Source organism: Lynx canadensis, chromosome B2 (genome assembly GCF_007474595.2).
Source record: "Lynx canadensis isolate LIC74 chromosome B2, mLynCan4.pri.v2, whole genome shotgun sequence".
NCBI classification, from domain to species: domain Eukaryota; kingdom Metazoa; phylum Chordata; class Mammalia; order Carnivora; family Felidae; genus Lynx; species Lynx canadensis.
The window spans coordinates 71935070-71962860 of NC_044307.1; the positions used below are offsets into that span (position 1 = coordinate 71935070).

The window sequence follows — 27791 nt, forward strand, 5'->3', positions numbered from 1 at the left end:
TCAGTCATAGTTATTTTCAGATTTATTAGCTATAAAACAATTGTTGGAAGAATGCCAACCATTTAAAGCCATTTGCTCATCCTTAACCTTTGAAACAACTGGCCATATCACATCAAACTATTATAGATAAAGTTGTTTATCAGTTTCTTGATTTATTTTATTAAATCAACCAGAAACAATAATTGTACTTTATATGAAATTCTGGAATTGAATATGTCAATAATTATAATCCTAATAACTACAGTGGGATGTCTACAGTATTACACCATGGATTATTTCCTAGTGGCAATTTAAAGTTCAGAGTTCTTTCAGTCCCAAACCCGTATACATTGTACAACACAAAGGAATACTCTCCCTTAACTAAAAGTGACTAATTCTTAACCACTAAATTGTAATTCAAAACACATTCTTTATAAGTGTATCTAGACACATTTCTGTAAAGCTAAAAGCATCCAGAGATATATACCACTCATCTTGCTATAAATTTAAATGCAATCCTGACCTGTATTTTTATGAATTAATAAAAATGTTACTTGGGCAATCCAGGTTTTGCAATTAATCAAGAGAACTGTATCTTTAAGAGAGTATCCTAGCAACCTTTCAGCAAGCTCAGGAAAGACCCAAATGACAATATACACCGATTTAATTATGCTGCTGGCTCTATCAAACTTTTGCAGTTAATCAAAAAAACACTTAAAAACAGAAATAGAAATTAAGTCACAGCTGAAAATGAGAACAGGCGAAGGAATGTAAGGGGAGAATTTCATAACTGAAAGATAACTTTTTACTTGCTTATCAATAGAGTAGAAATGAAATTGGTAAAATTATAATTCCACAAGGAAGTTGGTAAAGTTACGATTGCTGTGAGTGTTAGAACCACTATTATATTGATTAAGAGATTGCTAGTCCAAGGCCAAAATTACATTGGGATAATCACAGCTTTAAGAATATATTTAAGTTGTACAAGCCCACTACATTTTTAATTTTTGTTATTTTTGGGACAGAGAGAGACAGAGCATGAACGGGGGAGGGGCAGAGAGAGAGGGAGACACAGAATCGGAAACAGGCTCCAGGCTCTGAGCCATCAGCCCAGAGCCTGACGCGGGGCTCGAACTCACGGACCGCGAGATCATGACCTGGCTGAAGTCGGACGCTTAACCGACTGCGCCACCCAGGCGCCCCCAAGCCCACTACATTTTTAATGGCCCATCCAATTGTACATTTCCTAGTGGTAATGCATTTTATGGTAACTAAGCCCTTGAAAAACAATGTTTCTCCTGAGTACACATTTGGAAATGTAGCTAATTTCATAACCACCACTTCCTTCACCCACACTCCCCCTACCTCATCATCACCACCATCACTATTTTGCATGGCCCAGTACTGGGCACCATCTTCAACTGTTTATATCTATATCTGTTTATAACAGATTATACAGCAACAGGTATGTCCTTGATGAGGTGGGGGTTTTTGGTAACAGCCATATAAATCAAGGAACTCAGAGAAAGGCAGATGGAGACTTTATATAGCAAAAAAAATCCAAATTCATAAAACATGGCCTACTTGTGTAGGTAGAGGTAGGTACTACCTCTGGATGTACATCAGAATTCTTATTTATGTGTCTTCAAAGATGCAAAAAGTGGACACATGAGAAATTTGAATACTTCTAATTTTTAACATATTCCCTGTTTATAGGCCAATTTCATTTAGATAATTTTAATGTTTCTTAAACCTCAAGCAAAGAAGTTACTTGCCTGGAACATTAAGTAGACACACACACACACACACACACACACACACACACATTTTTCTCAAATTTTGAAAAAGCTAAACTTTTAAATTTAATAAACTTGTTGCTATACCAAAGTGCATGCCCTACAAAGAATGTCAAATTTAAACCATATTGATTAGTTCTTCAGGAAATGCGGTAGGACAACATTTTGAGGGTTTTTCTGGAAGGTTAGGGACGATAGGCTATGATAGAGGAATGACATATGAACCACTCCATCTTTTTGGTGCTGGTGGTTCCAATGGCATTCCTCTTCCCTGACTAGTTCAACTCTTCTGATACATAACAGAGGACTGACTGTTATAGACCATAACTGTTGTAGCCATAAAAAAGACAGTGGTTTGTTTCTGGTCCAAAAAGTGCAGTGTGAGGGGGCGCCTGGGTGGCTTGGTCAGTTAGGCATTTGAGTCTTGATTTCACTCAGGTCATGACCTCATGGTTTCGTGGGTTCAAGCCCCACATTGGGCTCTGTGTTGACCGTACAGAGCCTGCTTGGGATTCTCTCTCTCTCTCTCTCTCTCTCTCTGCCCCTCCCCTGCTTATGCTCTCTGTCTCTCTCAAAATAAAATAAACTTAAAAAAAAAGTGCAGTGTGAGGGACAAAGGTGAGTTCATATACTGTACGTTCACACTATGATCCCACGCTGTGCTAAATTTCAATTTGCAAAACCCTGCAGGTAGCCAATCTAAGTAGAAATGTCCCTCAACCCCTCACCTACTAGTGTTAGCTCAGAGCACTGGTTCTCAACCTTGAGTTGCATCAGAATCCCTGGAGGACTTGTTCAAATACAGAATGCCTTATACCCAGAGTCATTGATTTAGGAGGTCTAGGGTGGAACCTAAGGATTGGCATTTCTTCTTTTAATGTTTATTTGAGAGAGACAGAGAGCAGGGGAGGGGCAAAGAAAGAGGGAGACAGAATCTGAGGCAGGCTCCAGGCTCTGAGCTGTCAGCACAGAGCCAATGCAGAGCTGAATTCACGAACCACGAGATCATGACCTGAGCCCAAGTTGGAGGCTTAACCGACTGAGCCACCCAGGCGCCCAAGAATTGGCATTTCTAACAAGTTCCCAGGGGACACTGGTGAGGCTTGGGGGGTGGGCAGGAGACACACTTTGAGAACTAATGCCTAAAGAATAAAGCAAACTTGTTTATTTAAAACTAGACCTCAGAGTTATGGGCCCCATTGATTCTGGACCCCAGTAGTAATGTTTGAGTGGTAACAGATTCTCCTGGCATATGTTCTTTGGTTCTACTGATTCTCTTTCTCTGCTGAAAAATATTTTGGATACAGAACATAGAGATTTGTGCTGATTATTGAAGGAGTTCTTCTGTAAGTGCTTAGGAGAGTAAATTAGGATGTCACTGACATTAGAAACAAACTGTTGGAGGTAAATTTAAGAACCGGAGGGAAGTCCTTGTAGAAGAAAAACAAAACTGCAATAAACCCATGTTTCTAGGTGTACCCAGAGGTTTTCAGTATCCCAACTGTGTATATATGGTAACTCTCAGGTTCTTTTTATCATTGTGAAAAAAAACCCTGAAGTCTATGATGTCCTGTTACAGATAGTGTGAAAAGTAGGCCTTACCAGGATCCATATTAACTGGGACAAAAATTCTGAAATTTGATATTCAGGTCAGTTAAAGAGAGAAGAAAAATAGCTGCCCTTGGCCATGCTATTCAGGACACCCCCCTTAGCTATACTAGCAGAGAGGCTTCTTCCTGAATTCTAATACTCTGCCTTCAGACCAGAGCAGGGGCTCCTATTTCTGTTACTCCTCCATGGAAACAACTGGAGAAGCAAAACTATGTGTGTAAAGCTGCTTCTCCCACAGGCTGCCTGTTCCTGGGAGCAGCAAAGTCCTTCTGTGGGCGACCGCAACCTCCGCGTGGGTCCATAATGACAAGGTGACTTCAAAGATGGCAGATTATAGGGTAAAATATCACATTTAGTTTTTAAGATACCATATTGACAAGCTTCTGTTGGGGTATTGATACAGAAACAAAAGAAAATGCTTAATAGGTAATGTTCTCCCTCTACTGACATGCCTGTTTTACTGTCTCTTCTCTCAAGAAAACATCATCTCATTTAATCCTCACAATAACTGTAAACTATGATCAGCCCCATTCACATCTGAGGAAACCTTAAGAAAAATTAAATTATTTGACCAAAGTTTTAATTAGTAGGTGGCAAACTCAAACCCAACTGTTTCTACCCTATCCTGGCTACCCATTTCTAAGTTTTGTTTTGCTCTAGATTGAAATAGAGTATATTCATTTAAATATAGATGTATTTCACAAATGTAGCATTTGGTACAAAAAAAGTACATTTCTGGAACTCCTCTGTGAACTCTAAAGTGTTAATGTCTTACATACTCATCTTACAATAATGATGGGACAGTTCACCCTTCAACAACAGAATTAACTTCATAGTGCAACCCCATGGTTGTAATCATATTGCTAAAATGGCTTGTTGCTAGAGATACGGAGTTTTGAGTAACTAATGCTTGTTCCATTAAGAGCCTTTTGATATTTTTTTTTCCCATAAGAGCCATTAATTAGATATTGTTAATTGGAAAATACAGGCACACCTCATTTTATTGTGCTTCACTTTATTGCGGTTCACAAATACTGCATTTTTTATAATTTGAAGGTTTGTTGCAACCCTGCATTGAACAAGTTGGTGTCATTTTTCCAATAGCATTTGCTCATTTCATTCCTCTGTCACATTTTAATGATTCTTGTAATATTTTTAATTTTCATTTTATTTGTATGGTTATCTCTAATTAGTGATTTTTTAATTAAAATACAGCTGACACACAATGTTACATTAATTTCAGGTGTGCAACATAGTGATTCAACAAGTCTGTATGTTATGCTATGTTCATAGCAAGTGTAGCTATCATCTGTCACCATATAAAAATATCTAATCAGTGATCTTTGATGTTACTGTTGTAATTGTTTTGGAATGCCAACCGCTCCCATATAAGATGGCAAACTTAATCGATAACTGTTGTGTGTGTTCTGACTATTCCACTGGACATTTCCCATCTTTCTCTCTCCCCTTGGGCATTTTATTCCTTAAGACACAACGATATTGAAGTTAGGCCAATTAATAATCCTACAAGTCTCTTAAGTATTCAAGTGAAAGGAATAATCACATTTCTCTCACTTTAAATCAAAAGCTAGAAATGATTATGCTTAGTGAGGAAGGCATGTTGGAAGCTTTTGGTTGACAGACCAAAAGCTAGGCCTTTTGTGCCAAACAGCCAAGTTGTGAATGCAAAGGAAAAGTTCTCGAAGGAAATTAAGTGCTACTCCAGTGAACACATTAATGATAAGAAAGTGAAATGGACTATTGCTGATAAGGAGAAAGTTTTGTGGTCTAGATAGATCAAACCAGCCACAATATTCCCTTAAACCAAAGCCTAATCCAGAGCAAGGCCCTAACTCTTTTCAGTTCTATGAAGGCTGAGAGAGTTGAGGAAGCTCCTGAAGAAAAGTATGAAGCTAGCAGATATTGGTTCATGAGGTTTAAGGAAAGAAGCTGTCTTCAAAACATAAAATGCAAGATCAAGCAGCAAGTGCTGATGTAGAAGCTGCAGCAAGTTCTCCGGGAGAACTAGCTAAGATCATTAATGAAGAGGGCTACTCTAAACAAGATTTTTCAGTGTAAATGAAATAGCCTTATATTGGAAGATCCATCTAGGACTGTCAGAGCTAGAAAGGGGAAGTCAGTGCCTGTCTTCAAAGCTTCACAGGACAGACTGACTCTCTTCTCAGGGGTCAAGGCAGTGTTTTTACCATCCTGAAAATCCTAGGGTCTTTAAGAATTATGATGAATCTACTCTGCCTGGCTCTATAAATGCAATAAAGCTTGGATGATAGCACATGTTTACAACATGGTTTGCTGAGTATTTTAAGCCCAGTGTTGAGACCTACTGCTCAGAAAAAGCCTCCTTTCAAAATATTACTGCTCATTGACAATATATCTAGACACCACGAGCTCTGATGACAGTGATATTCGTGTGATATGCATGTTGTTTTCATGCCTGCTGACACAGCATCCATTCTCTCTCCATGGATAAAGGAGTAATTTTGACACTCAAATCTTATTTAAGAAACACATTTTTTTAAGACCATTAGTTGCCATAGGTAATGATTCCTCTGATGGATCTGGGAAAAGTACATTGAAAAGTTTCTGGAAAGGATTCACCATTCTAGATGCCATCAAGAATGTGATTCATGGGAAGAGGTCAAAATATCAACATTAACAGAAGTTTGGAAGTTGATTCTACCCCTCACGGATGACTTTGTGGGATTCTAGACTTCAGTGGAGAAACTAAGTGCAGATGTAGACACAGCAAAAGAATTATGACTAGAAGCGGAGCCTGAAGATGTGTCAGAATTGCTGCAATCGCATGATCAAACCCGAAGGGATGAGGAGCCGCTGCTTACAGAGGAGCAAAGACAGGGGTTCTTGAGATGGAATCTACTGAAGATGTTGTGGAGATTGCTGAAATAACAAAGGGTTTAGCATATCACATAAACTTACTTGATAAAGCAGCCGTAGGGTTTCAAAAGATTGTAATTTTGAGAGTTCAACTGTGTGTAAAATGCTGTCAAACAGCGTCACATGCTACAGAGAAATCATTCCTGAAAAGAAGAGCCAATTGATGTGGCAAACTTCATTGTCTTATCTTCAGGAAATGCCACCACCACCCCCAGTTTCAGCAACCGCCGTTCTGATCACTCAGCAGCCATTACCATTGAGGCAGGACCCTCCACCAGCAAAAAAATTTACGACTTGCTGGAAGCTCAGATGATGGTATTTTTTTTTTTTTTAGCAATACTTTTTAATTAAGGTATGCATTTACTTTTAGGCATAATGCCATTGTACACTTAATAGACTATAGTATAAACATAGCTTTTATATGCAGTAGGAAACCAAAAAAATAATTCAACTCACTTTATTGTGGTAGTCTGGAACCAAATCCACCATAACTGTAAAGCAAATTGCTTTTTTATGTCCAAAATTTCATCAGGGAAAAATGCCTCCCCCTTTCTGTAGAAGTTGTGATCGTTCCATGAAGAGAGGTAGAAGGGTGTCATCCTTCCCCTACACAAAGCCACCAGCCCTATAGGTGGGCATATAAACTAGCCCACCAGATTTTTGCTGGAGGTATAGGAAAGATTTTCTTTTTGAGGTCGATGCCAGATGCAGGGTGCCAGGCTAAGAGGTGGACAAAGCACTGTTATTTGAACCTCCAGATCAATGAGCTTTCCATATTTAAGCCAAAAATAATATTTTTTTAAGCTGGTTTGATTTGGGTTTCCACTATTTACCACTTAAAGAGTAAATACAAAATTCTTTTCTAAAATATCTTCTTTCTTTGGACTTCTTGAGACTATTGAATATAGTCTATTAGCCCGAGTGTAAAATGGGAGTAAGTATCCACTTTAGAAAGAACTTTGTGAGGATTAAATGAGCTAAAGCACATGCATAAAAACACGAACTGTAATGCCCAACATTCAATAAGTATAACTTCTCTTCCCTGTTTCTACATTACCTTTCTAAAACATCAATATTTGAGCCTTTACAGTTGTTTTTCACATATCAACTCATTTAATGTATGCAATATCATGAGGGAGGGGGGAAAGGAGGTGAAAAGAGGTTTTGTAGCTTATCCAAGGATACACACATTGTGGGAGAGCTGGGGTGCAAATTATCACCTTATGCAATATAAAGTGCTATGTTTTCTGTATTTCATTTCTGCTATGAGGCTGACTGCACAGTTAATGATGAATGAAGCAAGGAAAGTTCTAAGTGCAGAGCTAAGAGGTACAACACATTTAGTATAGATGTTTTATGGTAATTCGGGTGGGTTTTTTTTTTTTTTGGCCCGTTATCTTGTGCAAAGTGTAGTGTCAGTATGTTGTATGTACATACCTATGCTCTATTTTCCAATTATACCCTAAAAGAACTTCAATCACCTAAGATAACAGCTGATGTTTACTGAGTGCTTATAATGTGCCAGGCACCCTGCCAAGCATCAACCTAAGTATTTCATTCATCCCTCATAACTACCTTAAAAAGTGTTATAAAAGAGCAGTAACAGCTGAGCAACCCAAGGACATTCAGAGAGTGGGTGGGAGGGCAGGGATGGAACTGTGCAGTCTGGCTCACTGTGCTCTGCATTCACTGTGAGGGCAAGGGCAGGGTCTGTCTTACTCTCCTGGCACCTGCTACATGCAGGGCACCCCATTAATGAATGACTACACACTCTTTACTAAAAAGAGAGCACTTTCAAATGATATAAAAGGAGACTTTAATGTGAAAGGGGCATTTGTTGTGTCGAAAGGAAAAAGCTTTAAAGGCAGATCTTTTCCTAACAATTTACAGTTCCTTTTTGAATCCTAAAAAATCCACATTGTGACTGTAACACACATTTCCCTTCCCCTTTTCATAGGGCAGATCTGCATGCTGTATCTGACTGACACTCAACCAGGGATACCAGAAGGTGAGTATGTCTGATAGGAGATGGAGAGGAGGATCAGAACTAGCGAATCAGACATGAAATAAGTTTATGATTCAATTTAATCCTCCTTCCCCGCTTTTTTATATTATGAGCAATATATGCCATTAGGATAGTTATTAAGGGTGAAAGGATTAATTAAAACTATAATTATCTGATAAGACTAGCATACTGTCTAACCTGATTTAGGGCAAATTCATCTACTTTAATTAAAAATACTGGACGGGGGAAAAAGGTGAGTAAAGAAGTAAAATTTAACACTGCTGGTCCTGTTTCTACCATGAATTTCTTGAGTGACTTAAGGTATCAAACAGCCATCGTGAGTTAAGAGTTCTGAGTACAAATAACAAATTTATCTTGACATTTAGAAAAAAAACGATTTACTCTGAGGTTTGTTCGTAAAAAAAAAAAAAACCTGTGTGCATTTTAATCTCCAATTCTAATGCCTAACACCATAATACTTCTAAGTCTGTAACTTAATTTTAGGTTTAATTTTAAAAACCCTGTCTTGTTATATCTTGTGAAAGAGACTAGAAAACATTATGTAGAAAAAAAAGCAAGAGACTAATTAAATGATCTCAATATAAAACTTTACTAAAAGGCTTTTAAAAAGCCTCTTAAAACAACCTAAAAATCAGAATACTTTTGGCAGAAAAATTAGCAGCTATGAACAAAATTAACATTACATAATATTTTATCAAGAACTGAATTATGATAATGTGGTTTACATATATTAGAATGATTTGCAACAAGCTTTTTTTTAATCAGACATCAAACCTCTTTACTAAAAAAAAAATTTTAATGTAGTTTAGCACTTCTGGGAGATTGTTCCCAATCAATGACAGTAACACAATTTAGAAGATGACAGATAGCCTATCTTTTCATTAGAGACCTATCCAGGTAAGTCTTGCCAAATAGTTATGAAATTATATTCAATAATCAGCATTCATAAGAACTCAAGGTAAAACAGTAACTCTGGTCCCCTCATCTATCAGTATATATACTTGGCATCAGAAATCATACCATTAGCAAATACATACTAAATTTTTGAAATTTTTGAAGGAAAAAAAGCTCACTTTAGAATAAGTGTCAATCTACATTTTTTTATGCTTCCCCTGACACACTATTTCCACCACTCTTCATTTTAATAGTGTTTTCTCCATGGTTGGTGGTATATTACTGCTTCTTAAAGACCAATCATACCCAGCAGTCCAAGGTCATCAACTCCTCTTCAGATGAAGTGAGCTACAAAGAGCAAAAGAAGACCAATGCATTTCAACAGAAAAACATCCGCCCTACTTAGCAAGGCAGAAGCCCATCTCTAAAACATTTTTAACCCAAGGTTGCTTTATAATTAGTCCTGCAAGTCCAACAGTATTACACTCTCATTGTCTATTGTTGGTTTTGACATAAGTTCAAACCTTAAAATATATACTAGAATTTCCAAGTTACATACTCTGGAAACATAACTGAGTTTCTATATTAGGATGAAATCTCTTTGGGTATGAAATCTCAAACCCAGTCACTGTGATACAAAGAGTGTAGGAGAACAAGGAGAGGATACCCAAGCCTCCGGGAGCCACGATAGGGGAATTATCCATGCAAACAGACAAATGTCTTCTGAATTTAATATGTTAGCACAGTCGTAGGTAAGTGATTTAATGCAGCTCATAAATGCAGCCCCTGTGTTGTCACTGCTCCCACTTAAGAGTAGCTCAGCTTTGCCCTGTTAGAAAGGGACCCCTGTCCTGCCCACGGAGCACAGGGCTGCTAAGTAGCACCAGCTCTCCACCATCTGGGAGCTATGCTTCCTAACCCAGAGCCTCTCACCCTTAATTTCCACTCAACTTTCAGGAGGAAGACTATATTTAGGTCAGTAAGGATATGACCAAAAATAAGTAAACAAATAGGGATAAAAATAGGAAATAAATATGAACTCCAATGGAGTAAAACTTCCTATAGATCTGATTAAAAGGTAAAACTATTTGTAAATAAAAAGTCAAAACCAAGTAAGATACATCTCTATTTTTGGTTTCATTCAAAAGTCTCCTTCATTCTTGGCAAACTAGCTATGTGGCATGATATGATCTACTTTTCATTTACACTGTGTTTCTCTATTAAAAATCATTCCTTAATAAGGACTTTTCATATTAAAAATTCTAAATGTGTATAATAAATATTGTATTAAAATATTTTAATATTTACAATTGGAAAAAGTATATACTGTCATCAGTCATCTCAGGACTACCTCTTCAATTTCATCTTCTACAGATTCAACTACTTTTACTGCTGGTTTACTGTTTGCATGTTTCAATCGGTGTCTATTTAGATTAAAACTTCTTCCTTCGCTGAGGAAAAAGTCATCATTTTCATCACGTTCTCTATCCCTACTGCTCTTATCCCCAGGGGGAAAACTGAGAGAGTCAAAGTCTCCTTTGCCGGCAGCCAGAGAATTTGGGTCACTGCTTTTAGAGGAAACGGTGCTGCTGCTGCCACTGGCACCAAATAACTGTTCCATCAGATGAGCTTTTTTCTCTTTTCTTGTAATTAAATCTACACTGTCTTTACCAAGTTTCTCTATACTGTTTCTTTGGAGATCCAAAAGGCCACTCTTCTGGCTAAATGGATTTGACGTTTTTGCAAATGTGTTTTTTGCAAATGAAGGCACATAGCTGCCAAATGCAAGCTCATTTGGAGAGGCTGGGCTTCTAATACTTCCTGGATTCTGACCCTCTCCTTTTGTAGCAAAGTGGCTGATGTCTTGCAAATGATGCCCATTAAACACTCTCTCTGAGGATTCACAGAACATGGATGTTTTGGGGCTTCTCTCTGGGAAGTGCAGTTTTGATTCCAAATCAGGTGGCAATGGCAGAGGAGGGCATTTTAGATTCCGAGACTCTTGAAGTTCTCTGTTGATTTCATTCAGTTTAGCAAGTAGCATTTCTCTCTTCAGCCTTTCTTCTTCCTCTTCTTCTAATTTACCAAGGTTTTGAATTTGGTACATTTCCATTTGGTATCTTCCAGTTTCCAATGCGGGCTTTTCTTCTCTCTCCAGCAAAGATACCTTGTCTTTTTCCTTTTTAGCAAGTTCTTCTCTTTCCCACTCTGCATGAAATCAAATTAAAAAAATGAGATTTTATAGGAGTCAATATCTTTAGGAAAACTCAATTCTCATCTTTTACAAAACAGTCTATCTAACTTAGTTATCAGCACAGTGAAGATGAACACTGTAAATTTCATTGCTATACTTGATAGTCTGGAATTCAAAAAGAATATACTTAATGTGTACTGCATTTAAAATTCACATTTATAGAAAGAATTTTGTTCATTAGTTTAGAGATAGGGAAGAAGGGTCTCTATTTTTTATACCTAATATAGTGTGGTACACTGAATAGAGAGTGATAGATGGATGGGGTGAGTTTATTTTAAAATTAAACTGAAACTCTAGATGTCATACCATGAGAAGGACACAACATCATGTATATAGTATTCTTACTGAAGATACATTAAGTTGAATCTAAGAGAAAACTTCAGATAAACCTCAAATGAGGAATTTTTAAAAAATGGATCTTTATTCATCAAAAATGTTAATCTCACAAAATATTTAGAGAAGGCTGAAGAGATAGGAGAACTAAATGCAATTCATGATCGTATCATGGAGAAGAAAATGCTATTAAGGACAGTACTATGTCAACTGACAAAACTGTAATATGGACAGCAGATTAGAGAAATGTGTTGTATCAAAGTTAAATTTTCTGAAGTTGAAAACTATACTGGAATGATGTAAGAAAATGTCCTTATTTGGGAACAATACACATGGAAGTATTTTAAGGTATGGGCATGAGATATACAACTTTTAGAAGCTTTAGAAGCTTTAGAACATTTTCACTGATGTTAGAGACCATTCTATACAAACTCCAGAAAAAAAAAAAAAAATCAATAAGATGGAAAGAAAGGACCAGTCTTCTGTTACTTTATTCCTTTTCTCAGTACCTAGACACAACGGACATACTACCTAATTTTCTATCCTATATTTTAACATGTGGAAGCATCTCCCTTTGTGCATTAGCCAACAGGAATAGATTTTCTAATTTACCTGTTACATTGCTCTAAACAGACACTAAAAACACACATATATACAGTAACTGAAGCAATAGTTAGGTGACAGTTTTATGTTCCATTAACTTTAAGGGGAAAAAAAAGGATTTCTCTGTAAGACTAATGAAATATATGCAGAGGATTAAAGTCCAGGATCCCTCTCACTATGCATTTAAGATATTTTATCCAGATGGAAATGAATTTATTCCTGAACTTCATTTTCAATATCTGAAACTGTATGAGTTGGTTCCCTAAATTTCCATACTAAGGGTTGAATACATTAAAGATTTGTTTTACATACTGAAACCAAAGAAAACTTACAGGAATATATTCGGGGCCTCATAATTCATTGATCTTCATGTTTTGGCCAGTCTGACGGCCAAGCCAATAAAGTGTATTGTCTTTGATTATCTCTTCATCAAGTTTTAGTTAATTTATACACAAAATTTTCCCTTTCATTGGAATTCTACTTCATCCGAACTTTCTGAAGGTAACTGTCCTTATTACCTAACCCTAAATAGCAACTTAAGTCATTTTTTCCCTTCCTTAAAAACTGTATTGAAATGTTTGATTCCTAAAAGACCATCCCCCAACACTGTATCAACCTTTTCTTATTCTGTATAACCAATTCACTGTGCAGCTGGAAAATATGACAATATTAAGGGATGCTAACCCTTTCTTTACCAAAAGATGCTGATTCATCTCTTGATTAAACAAATTCTTTTCTTACCATCCTCCGGCTTCTCAACCTCCTGTTTTACAACACGGAATCCTTGATCTTTCACAAATTTTTCTTCTCTTTTCACAATTGGGTTTAGCATCCCTGCTTCTTCATGCTCACCTCTTTCTTGCAATTCCAGGTCCTATTACATATATATTTTTTTAAATGCAAGCTCACAAGTTAAAAGGGAGAAAAAGCTATTTAAATATCATAGATTTATCTCCCATTAAGTATGACACCAAGTTAGAAACTAAATTTTAATTTAATAAAGCAGTAAATCACAAGTTACCACCCTCTGAAAGATACTTCAAAGGCACATAAGATTATTTTAGTTCAAATTTTTCTAAAAAGTAGAAGACATATCAGAACCAATAAAATTAAAGCCAATACTCTACAAACAATTCTGAAGAGATATGTTTCATTTAAATTTTTTTTTTCCAACGTTTTTATTTATTTTTGGGACAGAGAGAGACAGAGCATGAACGGGGGAGGGGCAGAGAGAGAGGGAGACACAGAATCGGAAACAGGCTCCAGGCTCTGAGCCATCAGCCCAGAGCCTGACGCGGGGCTCGAACTCACGGACCGCGAGATCGTGACCTGGCTGAAGTCGGACGCTTAACCGACTGCGCCACCCAGGCGCCCCTGAAGAGATATGTTTCAGAAGTATCCTTGCTTTGTACATTTTCACAGCAAAATCCGATTAATTCAGTTAACCAGAAAAGGCTATTAACAACGTACGGAGAGGCCATGGGAGAAGGTGCTGAGCTATAATACAGGCAGTAACAACTGCACTGAATTTTTCAAGTTTATACTATAAATTTTATAATAAATATTTAAATAAATAAAATGTAAACCCAAAATTACTTGTTCCTTATGGTCCCTTTAACATGTGTGTGTAATTTTTCTGAATAAAAGTAAAATACCTATTACAAAGTATAGCAGAGAATTGTCCCTAGTATCAATTTTCCTCTTCTTTTTAGTTACAGAATCCCTGAGAGTTTTAGCAGGGCATAGGACTGCTCAAGTAGAGACTACATTTGCTAACCTCCCTTGGAGCTAAACGGACCAAAGGGATGTGAGTGAAAGTACAGATGCAACTTCCGATCACATTTATAAAAACAAAAGCTGCTTGCCCTCCACTTTGTTCCTCCTCCTCACAAGGGTGGTGAGCCAATTCCAACCATACAGAGGAGGACTACACTCTTTAAGATGGAAGAACATTAAGACAAAGGATGACTGCCAAGGAATAAACCTATCTACCTATCCTGGACTACACACTGACCTTCAATCTATTATATAAAAAAGAAAATCTGCATCTTGTTTGAGCCACTGTATTTGGGGTCTCTTTCCAACAGGAACTTATTGGTCTGTACTTTAATAACATTCCCATTTGCTAAGACCCTTTAAAGTGGCAGGAAGTCTTAAGAGCCTTATAAACTCTGTGATTAGTTATTACCACAACCCTGATGGGTAGCCCATCCCTCTCTTATACACTAGGAAACTGAGGCTCCAGGAAGTCCCAACTAAAATGTTAGAACCAGAATTTAATTAAAAAACAGTGCTAACTCCAAGGCTGTACTCTTTTCACCATATCAGGTTGCTACTGTTCATGCTGAATCTTAACAAAGACTATTTTTTAATCCTTTTAAAGTTAAGAATGAGTTTCTATTCCACACTTTACCCTTTTCAAAAAGAAAACATGATCTAGTTTCAATGACAGTGAAAATATAGGAAGAAAGACACTTAGCACATACAGCCCAAGAATCAAATCAGACCATCCTGTCTGGTATTACCATAAGAAAAGAGCTCAGGGTCACTGGGAAACTTACAGGGCACAAAAACATAGGAATATGTGAAATATGCTGGATCCCTGGTATATTATTTTCTTTGGGATTTAAATTGTAAACACAAAATATAGAACTCTCTTAGAGAAAAGAACCTTTTGGTATTCAGTATAAAAGTCCTTTTCGATGAAGGTCCAATACAGACTCCCCTGAATTTCGCTTTAATTTAAATGGTTAGTTATATAAAGTCAGATTGAACTGCAAAGACTTTGCTCAACATTCAATTAATCTATAAAATTCTCATATAATGAGGCCAAAAAAATATGTTGACTAATTGTAAAAAATCATTTGAAAAGTACTATAATTTACTATTAAACATAAGGGCAAGGAGGATTTTTAGATTATCTGATTATTAGATATCTGATTATTAGGTATCTGATTCTTCTTATTATTATTAGATTACATAAAAGGTAAGAAACTGCTATCTCCAATCCAGAAGATACAACTAACCTTCCTGAAGCATCTGAAAGATGCAATGAGAACTAAGAGTTGATCCAAAGGGATTTAATAAAATACATAGGTGTTACCTCTTTTGAAAAGGCTACTTGCATATTTTCAGTTATGGCACTAGCTTCATTGCTAACTTTTAAAACACTTGATACTATGTTTTTTGGAGTAACTTCAAACCTAGAGTTTAGTACCTAATCATGTTTCTAAACTCACCAAAGTAAGACGTTCAGGTTCTTCCCATTTGTTTTCATAACACATAACTGTTTGTGGTGTTATAGGAAATTCTTCCAGCTCGAAGTCGTCACTGGTTTGTACTCCTTTTGTACACTGGTCTATAAAATCACTTTGGCATGCAGCTACCATGAAAATTACAAAAGAATTTTTCTAATCATATTGAACAGTGCTAAGACATGGAATTTAACTGCTATATGTTCACCATCTACACGAGATAATGCATGTTTTGCTCAGCTCTGTGCCTACCCACTATTACTATTTTTGTTTCTAGGGTTAACTGGCAATTCTGTGACTCGAGAACAATTTAAACAGGTAAACCCTATTAAGCTTTTACAAAATTTGTTTTTAACTTTCTGCAATTCAAAAAAGGAAAATTTATACTTTTGTTTAAAAAAAAGCAAAAAAAAAATGCATAATGCCGAAGTACTTATGAGTGAAATCACTGCTAGGATTTACTTTGAAATACTCTAGAAGTAGAAAAAAATAGATGAAGTAAAATTAGTAAAATATGTAACTATTAAAGCTAAGTGATGCATAATAAAGGTTCATTGTAATATAATCAATCTCCGCTCAGAAGTATTCTTACATATTTTCATAACAGTTTCAAAAATAATTATAAGAAAAAAATTAAAAATTATGTAAAACATAATTTAATGACCTCAGGAAAAACAGAAAGTTGACAAGATTTCTGAAAATTAGCTACGAGGAAATTTAAGTTTACTTCAAAGAAGTTTTTTCCCCTTTGCCTGCCTTCTACTTCAGAATTATTTGATTTTACTATTAATAAGTGACAACTACAATATGTTTTTCAACAGTAATAGCCACTATACCATTTTTTCTTGATCTAAGTTCTTTTTCTTTCTTTGGAGACGACTTTGGCAGACGATTAGAATATATGTTTTTTATATCCAGTTCTCTCTCCTTTTCCTGAAAAGAAACCCATAATACAATTAAGGATGTAGAGTATCAGTGTAAAATAAAACAAAAATTCTCACCTCATCAACTGGTATTTTCCTCACCAAACTGGAATATATTATACCTAGTTCAATTTCCCTTCTTACCTACCAAACTATAGAAAGGAATGTCTCTAGAACATCTAGGTTAGGGCAGAGAAATGGTTCTCCCTAAAAAGTGCAATATGTACTGGCAATCAAAATAAATGAGCATAAATAAGGCAAAATTCATTTTCTACCCACTCCTACCTGATGGAGCTAGTAACTATCTTAAACTGTCTTTCAGACTTAGTAACAGAGACCAAAATAATTTTGTTAGCATCTTTCAAATGTGGGTTTTGAATTAGTTAAAAATTAGAGGTTTAAAAAAATTTTTTTCAATGTTTATTTATTTTTGAGAGACAGAGCACGAGTGGGGGAGGGGCAGAGAGAGAGGGAGACATAGAATAGAAGCAGGCTCCAGGCTCCGAGCTGTCAGCACAGAACCCAATGCAGGGCTGGAGCCCTGAGCTGAAGTTGGATGCTTAACTGACTGAGCCACCCCCAAAACTAGACGTTTTTTTAAAACACACTATTCTTTATCATTTTGGGACTATGGGTCTGAGAATTTGATTAACAAAATGAAAATTCTATGTAAGATAATGAATAAACATTCAATTTTGCACAAAATTTCCAGCCATCAATGACCTCTGGATAGAATTAAGAACACCTTTAACAAAATTAAATAATGTGAATGCTTCCTCTCAACACTGTGAAAATGAAGGGCATTACTTGAAACAACTTTTAAAATAATCATGGGGTTATCTGAGGAAGAACATTGGATTATTCAACCATGCAACAGGGAAAAACTCAAGTTCCCATAATTTCCTTTTAGGATTTCATAACTTATTTCAGTTATATCATTCCTATTAGGATTCAATGTTCTCAGTTTTGGCATGTGTTATAGTGACTATATTACCAAAACTTTTCTTTCAAAGTACCAAAGAGAATATTAGAATTTTGTAAATCACAATGTACCAACTTACAAATATGCTTTAAAATGTTGACTTTTTAGGGACGCCTGGGTGGCTCAACCATCTGACTTCAGCTCAGGTCATGATCTCTTGGTTTGTGAGTTCGAGCCCCGCGTCAGGCTCAGTGTTGACAGCTCAGAGCCTGGAGCCTGCTTCAGATTCTGTGTCTCCCTCTCTCTCTGCCCCTCCCCTGCTCACAGTCTGTCTCTATCTCTCAATAATAAATAAACATTAAAAAAAGTTAAAAAAATAAAATGTTGAGTTTTCAACCAATATATATGATAAATTAAGTAACTCCTTTCGAAAATTTTTTCATTTATTTTGACAGACAACATGCAGGTGCCTGTACATGCATGCCTGGAGTAGGGGCAACATGAGAGAGAGAGAGGGAGAGAGAGAGAGAGAGAATCCCTAGCAGGGTACAGAGCCCAGATCCCGAGGTGGGGCTCAATCCCATGAACCATGAGATCATGACCTGAGCTGAAATTAAGAGTTGAACGTTCAACTGACTGAGCTACCCAGGCACCCTGGTGTAAATTACATAGTACCAACTTACAAATATGAGTAAATGTTTTAAACATTTTTTTAAAGTTTTTTTTTTTAACGTTTTACTTATTTTTGAGAGAGAGAGAGCACATGCACAAGCGGGGCAAGGGCAGAGAGAGGGGAAACAGGATTCCAAGCAGGCTCTGTGCTGACAGCAGAAAGCCCAATGCAGGCCTGAACCCACAAACTGTGAGATCATGTCCTGAGCTGAAGTCGGCTGAGCCACCCTGGCCCCCACAAATATGAGTAAGTGTTTTAAAATGTTTAGGTTTTTTGTGTTTTTTTTTTTAAATATAATTTATTGTCAAACTGGCTAACATACAGTGGGTAAAGTGTGCTCTTGGTTTTCAGGGTAGATTCCCGTAGTTTATCGCTTACATATAACACCCGGTGCTCATCCCAAGGAGTGCCCTTCTCAATGCCCATCACCCATTTTCTCCTCTCCCCTACACCTCATCAACCCTCAGATTGTTCTCTGTATTTAAGAGTCTCTTATGGTTTGCCTTCCTCCCTCTCTAACTGTAACTATTTTTTTTCCCCTTCCCTTCCCCCTTGATCTTCTATTAAGCTTCTCAAGATCCACATATGAGTGAAAACATATATCTGTCTTTCTCTGACTTACTTCACGGAGCAAAATACCTTCTAGTTCCATCCATGTTGCTGCAAATGGGATGATTTCATTCTTTCTCATTGCCAAGTAGTATTCCATTGTATATATAAACCACGTCTTCTTTATCCATTTATCAGTTAATGGACATTTAGGCTCTTTCCATAATTTGGCTAGTGTTGAAAGTGCTGCTATAAACAGCCCCTATGAATTAGCACTCCTACGAACTGTATCCTTTGGATAAATTCCTAGTGGTGCTATTGCTCGGTCATAGGGCAGTTCTATTTTTAATTTTTTGAGGAACCTCCACACTGTTTTCCTGAGTGGCTGCACCAGTTTGCATTCCCAACAGTGCAAGAGGGTTCCCTTTTCTCCACAACCTCGCCAGCATGTGTTGTTTCCTGAGTTGTTAATTTTAACCACTCTGACCGGTGTGAGGTAGTATCTCAGTGTGGCTTTGATTTGTATTTCCCTAATGATGAGTGAAGTTGAACATTTTTTCATGTCTGTTAGCCATCTGGATGTCATCTTTGAAAAGTGCCTATTAATGTCTTCTGCCCATTTCTTCACTGGACTGTTTGTTTTTCAGGTGTTGAGTTTCATAAGTTCTTTATAGATTTTGGATACTAGCCCTTTGTCCGATATGTCATTTGCAAATACCTTTTCCCATTCTGTCAGTTGCCTTTTAGTTTTCTGATTGTTTCCACTGCAGTGCAGAAGCTATTTATCTTGATGAGGTCCCAACAGTTCATTTTTGCTTTTAATTCCCTTGCCTTTGGAGATGTATCAAGCAAGAATTGCTGCAGTTGAGGTCAAAGACGTTGTTGCCGGCTTTCTCCTCTAGGGTTTTGATGGTTTCCTGTCTCACATTTCGGTCTTTCATCCATTTTGAGATTATTCTTGTGTATGGTGTACCAGTTCCATTCTTTGCATGTTGCTGTCCAGTTCTTCCAGCACCATTTGTTAAAGAGACTGTCTTTTTTCCATTGAGTATTCTTTCCTGCTTTGTCAAAGATTAGTTGGCCATACTTTTGTGGGTCCAATTCTGGAGTCTCTATTCTATTCTACTGGTCTATGTGTCTGTTTTTGTGCCAATATCATACTGTCTTGATGATTACAGCTTTGTAGTAGAGACTAAAGTCTGGGATTGTGATGCCTCCTGCTTTGGTCTTCTTCTTCAAAATTCCTTTGGCTATTCGGGGTCTTTTGTGGTTCCATACAAATTTTAGGATTGTTTGTTCTAGCTTTGAGAAGAATGCTGGTGCGATTTTGGTTGGGATTGCATTGAATGTGTAGATTGCTTTGGGTAGTATTAACGTTTTAATAATATTCATTCTTCCAATCCATGAGCATGGAATGTTTTTCCATTTCTTTGTGTCTTCTTCAATTTCTTTCATAAGCTTTCTATAGTTTTCAGCATACAGATCTTTTATATATTTGGTTAGGTTTATTCCTAGGTGTTTTATGGTTCTTGGTGCAATTGTAAATGGGATCAATTTCTTGATTTCTCTTTCTGTTGCTTCATTATTGGTGTATAAAAATGCAACTGATTTCTGTACATTGATTTTGTACCCTGCAACTTTGCTGAATTCATGGATCAGTTCTAGCAGCCTTTTTGTGGAGTCTTTCAGGTTTTCCACGTAGAGTATCATGTCGTCTGCAAAAAGTGAAAGTTTGACTTCTTCTTTGCCAACTTTGATGCCTTTTATTTCCTTTTGTTGTATGATTGCTTTCGCTAGGACTTCCAACACTTGGTAAACAGGAGTGGTGAGAGTGGACATCCCTGTCATGTTCCTGATCTTAGGGAGAAGCTCTCAGTTGTTCCCCATTGAGGATTATATTAGCTGTGGGCTTTGCATATATGGCTTTTATAATGTTTAGGTACGTTCCTTCTTTCCCAACTTTCTTGAGGGTTTTTATTAAGAAAGGATGCTGTATTTTGTCAAATGCTTTTTCTGCATCTATTGACAGGATCATATGGTTCTTATCCTTTCTTTTATTAATGTGATGTATCACATTGATTGACTTGCAAATACTGAACCAGCCCTACACCCCAAGAATGAATCTCACTTGATCATGGTGAATAATTCTTTTTATATGCTGTTGAATTCGATTTGCTAGTATCTTGTTGAGAATTTCTGCATCCATGTTCATAAGAGATATTGGCCTATAATTCTTTTTTGTGGGGTGTGGTTTGGGAACCAAGGTAATGCTGGCTTCATAGAATGAGTCTGGAAGTTTTCCTTCCATTTCCATTTTTTGGAACAGCTTGAGAAGGATAGGTATTTATTCTGTTTTAAATATCTGGTAGAATTCCCCTGGGAAGCCATCTGGCCCAGGACTCTTATTTGTTGGGAGATTTTTGATAACTGATCCAATTTCTTCACTAGTTACGGGCCTGTTCAAATTTTCTATTTCTTCCCGTTTGAGTTTTGGTAGTGTGTGGGTGTCTAGGAATTTGTCCATTTCTTCCAGGTTGTCCAGTTTGTTGGCATATAATTTTTCATAGTATTCTCTGATAATTACTTGTATTTCTGAGGGATGGTTGTGATAAATCCATTTTCCTTCATGATCTTATCTATTTGGGTCCTCTCTCTTTTCTTTTTGAGAAGTCTAGTTAGGGAGTTATTAATTTTGTTTTGTTTGTTTGTTTGATCTCCAAAAAAACCAGCTCTTAGTTTCACTGATCTGTTCTACTGTTTTTTTGGATTCTATATTGTTTATTTCTGCTCTAATCTTTATTATTTCTCTTCTTCTGCTGGCCTTGGGGTTTCTTTGTTGTTCTGCTTCTAGTTCCTTCAGGTGTGCTGTTAGATTTTGTATTTGGAATTTTTCTTGTTTCTTGAGATAGGCCTGGATTGCAATCTATTTTCCTCTTAGGACTGCCTTTACTGCATCCCAAAGGGTTTGAATTGTTGTGTTTTCATTTTCATTTGTTTCCATATATTTTTTAGTGTCACCTTTAATTGCCTGGTTGACCCATTCATTCTTTAGTAGGATGTTCTTTAACCTCCATGCATTTGGAGGCTTTCTAAACTTTTTCCTGTGGTTAATTTCAAGTTTCATAGCATTGTGATCTGAAAATGTGCATGGCCTTTTGTAGCAACGTGGATGGAACTGGAGAGTGTGATGCTAAGTGAAATAAGCCATACAGAGAAAGACAGATACCATATGGTTTCACTCTTATGTGGATCTTGAGAAACTTAACAGAAACCCATGGGGGAGGGGAAGGGGAAAAAAAAAAAAGAGGTTAGAGTGGGAGAGAGCCAAAGCATAAGAGACTGTTAAAAACAGAGAACAAACTGAGGGTTGATGGGGGGTGGGAGGGAGGGGAGGGTGGGTGATGGGTATTGAGGAGGGCACCTTTTGGGATGAGTACTGGGTGTTGTATGGAAACCAATTTGACAATAAATTTCATACATTGAAAAAAAAAATGAAAATGTGCATGGTATGATCTCAATTCTTTTGTATTTATTGAGGGCTGTTTTGTAACCCAGTATGTCATCTATCTTGGAGAATGTTCCATGTGCACTCTAGAGGAATGTATATTCTGCTGCTTTAGGATGAAAAGTTCTGAATGTATCTGCCAAGTCCATCTGGTCCAGTGTATCATTCATGTTTCTTATTGATATTCTGTCTGGATGATCTGTCCACTGTTGTAAGTGGAGTATTAAGTCCCCTGCAATTACCACACTCTTACCAATAAGATTGCTTATGTTTGTGATTGTTTTATATATTTGGGTGCTTCCAGATTCAGTGCATAAACATTTATAATTGTTAGTTTTCTTGATGATTAGACCCCCAATTATGATATAATGCCATTCTTCATCTCTTGTTACAACCTTTAGTTGAAAATCTAGTGTGTCTGATATAAGTATGGCTACTCCAGCTTTCTTTTGATTTTCAGTAGCATGATAGATGGTTCTCCATCCCCTCACTTTCAATCTGAAGGTGTCCTCAGGCCTAAAATGGGTCTCTTGTAGACAGCAAATAGATGGGTGTTTTCTTTTTAATCCATTCTAATACCCTATGTCTTTTGATTGCAATATTTAGTCCATTCACATTCAGTGTTATTACTGAAAGATATGGATTTAGAGCCATTGTGTTATCTGTAGGTTTCATGCTTGTAGTGCGGTCTCTGGCCCGTTGTGGTCATTGCAACATTCCACTCACAGAGTCCCTCTTAAGATCTCTTGTAGGGCTGATTTAGTGGTGATGAATTCCTTCAGTTTTTGTTTGTCTGGGAAAATCTTTCTCTCTCCTATTCTGAATGACACGCTTGCTGGATAAAGGGTTCTTGGCTGCATATTTTTCCTATTCAGCACATTGAAAATTTCCTGCCACTCCTTTCTGGCCTGCCAAGTTTCAGTAGATAGGTCTGCTACTACCCTTATATGTCTACCCTTGTAGGTTAAGGCCCGCATATCCCCAGCTTCTTTCAGAATTCCCTCTTTATCTTTGTATTTTACCAGTTTCATTATATGTTGTGCAGAAGATCAATTCAAGTCATGTCTGAAGGGAGTTCTCTGCACTTCCTGGATTTCAATGTCTGTTTCCTTCCCCAGATTGGGGAAGTTCTCAGCTATGATTTGTTCAAGTACACCTTCTTCCCCTTTCTCTCTTTGTCTCTTCTGGAATTCCTATGATACAGTTATTATTCCATTTCATTGAATCATTTAGTTCTCTGATTCTCCCCTCATGGTCCAGAATTTTTTTATCTCTCTTTTTCTCAGCTTCATCTTTTTTCCATAATTTTATCTTCAATTTCACTTATTCTCCCCTCTGCCTCTTCAATCCTCACTGTCACTGCCTCTAATCGCTGGGCTTGAAAAAAGATTAGAAGACAGCAGAGAATCCATTGCTGCAGAGATCAAAGAACTAAAAAATAGTCATGATGAATTAAAAAATGCCGTAAATGAGGTGCAAAATAAACTAATCTTATGACTATTACTCTAAATTCTTGTTTAGTTATATTGTTTATATTTGTTTTGATCAATTCTTTAGCTGTCATTTCTTCCTGGAATTTCTTTTGAGGAGAATTCTTCCGTTTTGTCATTTTGGCTAGTTTTCTGTCCCTTATGTTTTAAAAGCTTGTTATGTGTCCTGCACCCACGAGCACTACTATATTAAAGAGGGGTCATACATTGCCCAGGGCCTGGCCCTTCAGGAGGTGTATTTTGGAGTGTGTTACTTGCTCTCTGTTGTTGTGACTCTGGTTCTTTATCTCCCTACTCGTAGTGATGTTTTGGATCCTCCACCAGGTGTGCTTTGCTTTTTTTCATTCAAGTAGCCCTGGAAAATAAAACAAACAAACAAACAAAAAAACAGAAAAACAAAAAAAACACCAGCTACAGCAAAACAAAAGGTGGTGGCATTGTTGATGGAAGAGGCCTTATCCCAAACAAAAAGAGAGATGACAGGGGCAGGGAAAAAGAAAAAAACTGACCAGGCAGAGAAACTCTATGGGTTAATCTGGGGGGGGGGGGGGGGGGAGGAGGGGGGAAGAGGTATAAAGAGGTATACCTGCCAGGAGGCGCAGGTATAAAGAGAATAGATTAAATATGTCTGCTTAAACAAACCAACAACCAGAATAACCAGACTAGAGGAAGAAATAAGAAAGAGAAAAGGAAGAAAAGAATCTGTATATGTACTAAGAATTGTCTAAGAATTAAATCAGAAAATGCAAAACCGCTGGGTGCCTTGGAACCGGTTGAAGCGCTGGTCTGGAGGAGGGGCTGTCTGGTTCCACAGCATCAATCCTGCTCCAGTAGATACGAAGTTACCAGGTGCAGAGGGGTGTGGTTTGGCGTAGGCAGGTCAAGCCTACACTGTGGGCCCATTGTCCATTCCCTGAAGCCCCCCTTGTTGGTGATGGGGAGAAAAATGGCAACACCCCAGTCTCTCCTCCATGGACTGGGTGTCCCAAACCATTCCGTTCAGGCCATCCTCGCAGTGCCACAGGCGTGAACGAGGCAGTTTGTCCCACTCTGCTGACTCCCGCGCCAACCTGGCGCTTGGTTGGGATTTAAATCCTGACGTTTTAAACAGTCCTGCTCCATGCACCCCAGTTCCGGGGAAGTGCTGCTCTGCACCACCTCAGTGCCACATGCGCGGTTTGTCCCACTCCGCCGACTCTCATGCCTCCCTGGCACTCTGCTGGGATTTAAATCCCGACATCTTAAAGGCTTCTGCTCTGCATGCCCTAGTTCTGGGGAAGTACTGCTCCATGCCACCGATAAGTGGTCTCTGGCTGATGGGTGCAGGCAATCTTTGTCCTTTGAAACGGTTATATACCTTCTTCCCACAGCAATACAAGGAGGGGATAGCTTTCTCCCACCATGGACTGTGCCTCTGAACTAGTTACCAAGCCAGGGGCTGGCTCCCGTCCTCTCCACACGCGCAAACTGGGCAGCCAGCCCCCAGTCCAGAGGAAGTCCTACAGTTAGAGTTTGGATCTTTCTCCATCCCAGTCTGTGGTTTTTCTCTTGTCCAGATATAGTCCTATGCTTCCTCAGACTCTCTTTCTCTTCCCTTTGTCTCTCCACAGAAGGGGAGCTCTCCCATCCATGCCTATGTGGCCTGTTTTATCTCTCCCAGTTTGCAATCATGCAACTATGACCCGCCAGGTTTTCCCCGTGGGTCCCCAGGATGTTTTGTCATTCTGCAGCCCGGACTCTTGGAATTCAAGTCTTTTGGCCTCAACACTGCTGTGTTTGAGGGATGAGGGAACTTTGAGTCCCCCTACTTCTCCACCAGGTTGGATCTCCTCCTAAAATATTGTGTTTTCAACTAATATATATATATATATATATATATATATATATATATATATATATTTAAATTAAATACTTACTTTTAATTTGTGATACAGTTGTTGCAGCTCCTTTTGAAGAACTTTATTTTCATCCTGAGCTTCATATGCCCTTTTCCTTTCAGCAAGCAACTGTCGCTGGAAACTGTTGGTACTCAGCTCAAGGTTTTTGGATAGTTCCTACGATGTGTATATAAACATATAAAAAAATTATACTCGAAAATAACTGAAGAGTAAAACACTGCACTTAGCACTGAAATAATGTTTCTAGTGGTACCATACAAGACTTACAAATCAGGCTGCACTTAGTGTTCATGAACATAAAATAACTGGCAAACAGATCTACCAACAATTTAATAAGGTCCTTAACCTGGTAGTCCTTTTTTGCTTTTTACAACGACTTGTAAATAAATTCTTAAGCATTTGTCTGAAGCGTACATGAATAGTCATTTATGTTGGTTGCAAATTCAGCCAAAGATATGATGAGAAACACGGATATTTGGGAATCAGAGTTCAGGCAAATATATACAGCTGCATAATATTACACGGCACTATTCGAGGTGCAGAAATTACCTTGCAAATTATTTCTAGATAAAAATACTAGTCATTTCCATGGTCTTCAAACATTTTCCATAAAGTCTGTGAAAAGATTCAGGTTAAAATATTTTCTTTTAAGTGACATCAACATCATGGTGGTATGATGTTTCTTTTTCTTTTCTTCTCCACCTTTCAATTTACAGCTAATCGGATCCACAAAGCAAGTATCCATAACTGAACCAAAAGACTTCCGCACGGCACATCAGGACACCTGAGGGAGCCATCCATCTCTGTGCCTGAAAGTGGCTCAACTATACATCAGAGGAGGCTGTGGAGCCAGGGCCGGTGGTATAGGTGGCAGAGGTGGTGGCAGGCCCATATGACCTTCTGGCAGAGGAGGCAGAAGGTAAAGGTGGTAGGTGGTCATCTGCCTGGCCACATGTGCTGCAGCTGGCGGGACTCACTCTCTCTGAGGAGAGACCACAGTGACTGTGGGGAGGGAAAGGAAAGGGAAGGAGGCAAAGAGAACTGAAGGAATGCTGTTTCCTGCTGGAGGCCCCATGATTCTGACAAGACATCATCCATGAACCTCTGGGAAACACCTCCCCCTCCACAACTCAAGGATCCCCTACTGGCAATGGGCACAGCCAAAGCATCAGGCGGTAAGCACACACCTCCCGCCACTCTGTTACCACACTTTTTCTTTCCAGTCTGTCAGCTGTTTTTTTTTTTTTAATTGTATGTATTTTTTTCATATGCCTTTTATTTCAAAGTCCCTGATTTTATCAGTACTGTTAGATATGTAGATCTTCTCGTCCCTAGGGATGGCTTAAAGTCTTTAAATTTTTTTTTAATGTTTATTTTTGAGAGAGATAGAGACAGAGCATGAGCGGGGGAGGGGCAGAGAAAGAGGGAGACACAGAATCTGAAGCAGGCTCCAGGCTCTGAGGCATCAGCACAGAGCCCGATGGGGGGCTCAAACTCATGAACTGTGAGATCATGACCTCAGGCGAAGTCAGATGCTCAACCAACTGAGCCACCCAGACCCCCCATGGATGGCTTAAAGTCTTTAAATAACTAAAGAACAATTGAGAACTTGAATACTAACTAGATATTTGAAGATATTAAAGCTGTTCATTTTTTAGATGTCATTCTTGGTACTGGATGATGGCATTGTTTTAAAGGTCGTTATATTTCAGAAAGATACAAGCTGAAATATTTATGAATAAAACAACCGGATATCTAAAATCTGTTTCCAAAAACTAGAGAGGTAGGGGAGAGTACATATAAAAAAGTATTTCTGCAAAGTGACATTTTTTAAGTTTTAATTTTTTAGTGAAGTATAGTTGGCACACAATGTTACATTAGTTTCAGGTGTACAACATAGTGATTCCACAACTCTCTCCCTTATGATGTGCTCACCACAACTAGAGCTAACATCTCACTCTACAATGCTATTACAATACCATTGACTATAATCTCTATGCTGTACTTCTTAGTACTTTTTATTCCCGTGACTTATTTATTCCACACTGGAAGGCTGTACCTCCAACTAACTCATTTTGCCCATCTTATCACCACTCTCCCCTCTGGCAATGATCATCAGTTTGATCTCTGTCTTTACAGATCTATTTCTGCCCCCCTTAGTCCCT

General features: G+C 37.9%; 1 protein-coding gene across 2 annotated transcripts in view; it reads right to left on the minus strand.

Moving 5' to 3' along the window:
- Positions 1–8898: 8898 nt before the first annotated feature.
- LCA5 (lebercilin LCA5) overlaps positions 8899–27791 on the minus strand; it is a 58633-nt gene continuing 39740 nt past the window's right edge. Inside the window, exons 3-7 of one of the 2 annotated variants that reach the window (XM_030315886.1) lie at positions 25645–25782; positions 16503–16599; positions 15652–15794; positions 13154–13286; positions 8899–11430 (exon numbers count right to left, since the gene is read on the minus strand). In XM_030315886.1, the coding sequence (XP_030171746.1) occupies positions 10559–11430; positions 13154–13286; positions 15652–15794; positions 16503–16599; positions 25645–25782 (1383 nt within the window). In that variant the 3' untranslated portion in view covers positions 8899–10558. The remainder of the gene's footprint in view (positions 11431–13153; positions 13287–15651; positions 15795–16502; positions 16600–25644; positions 25783–27791) is intronic. The other variant, XM_030315887.1, reaches the window with a different exon arrangement.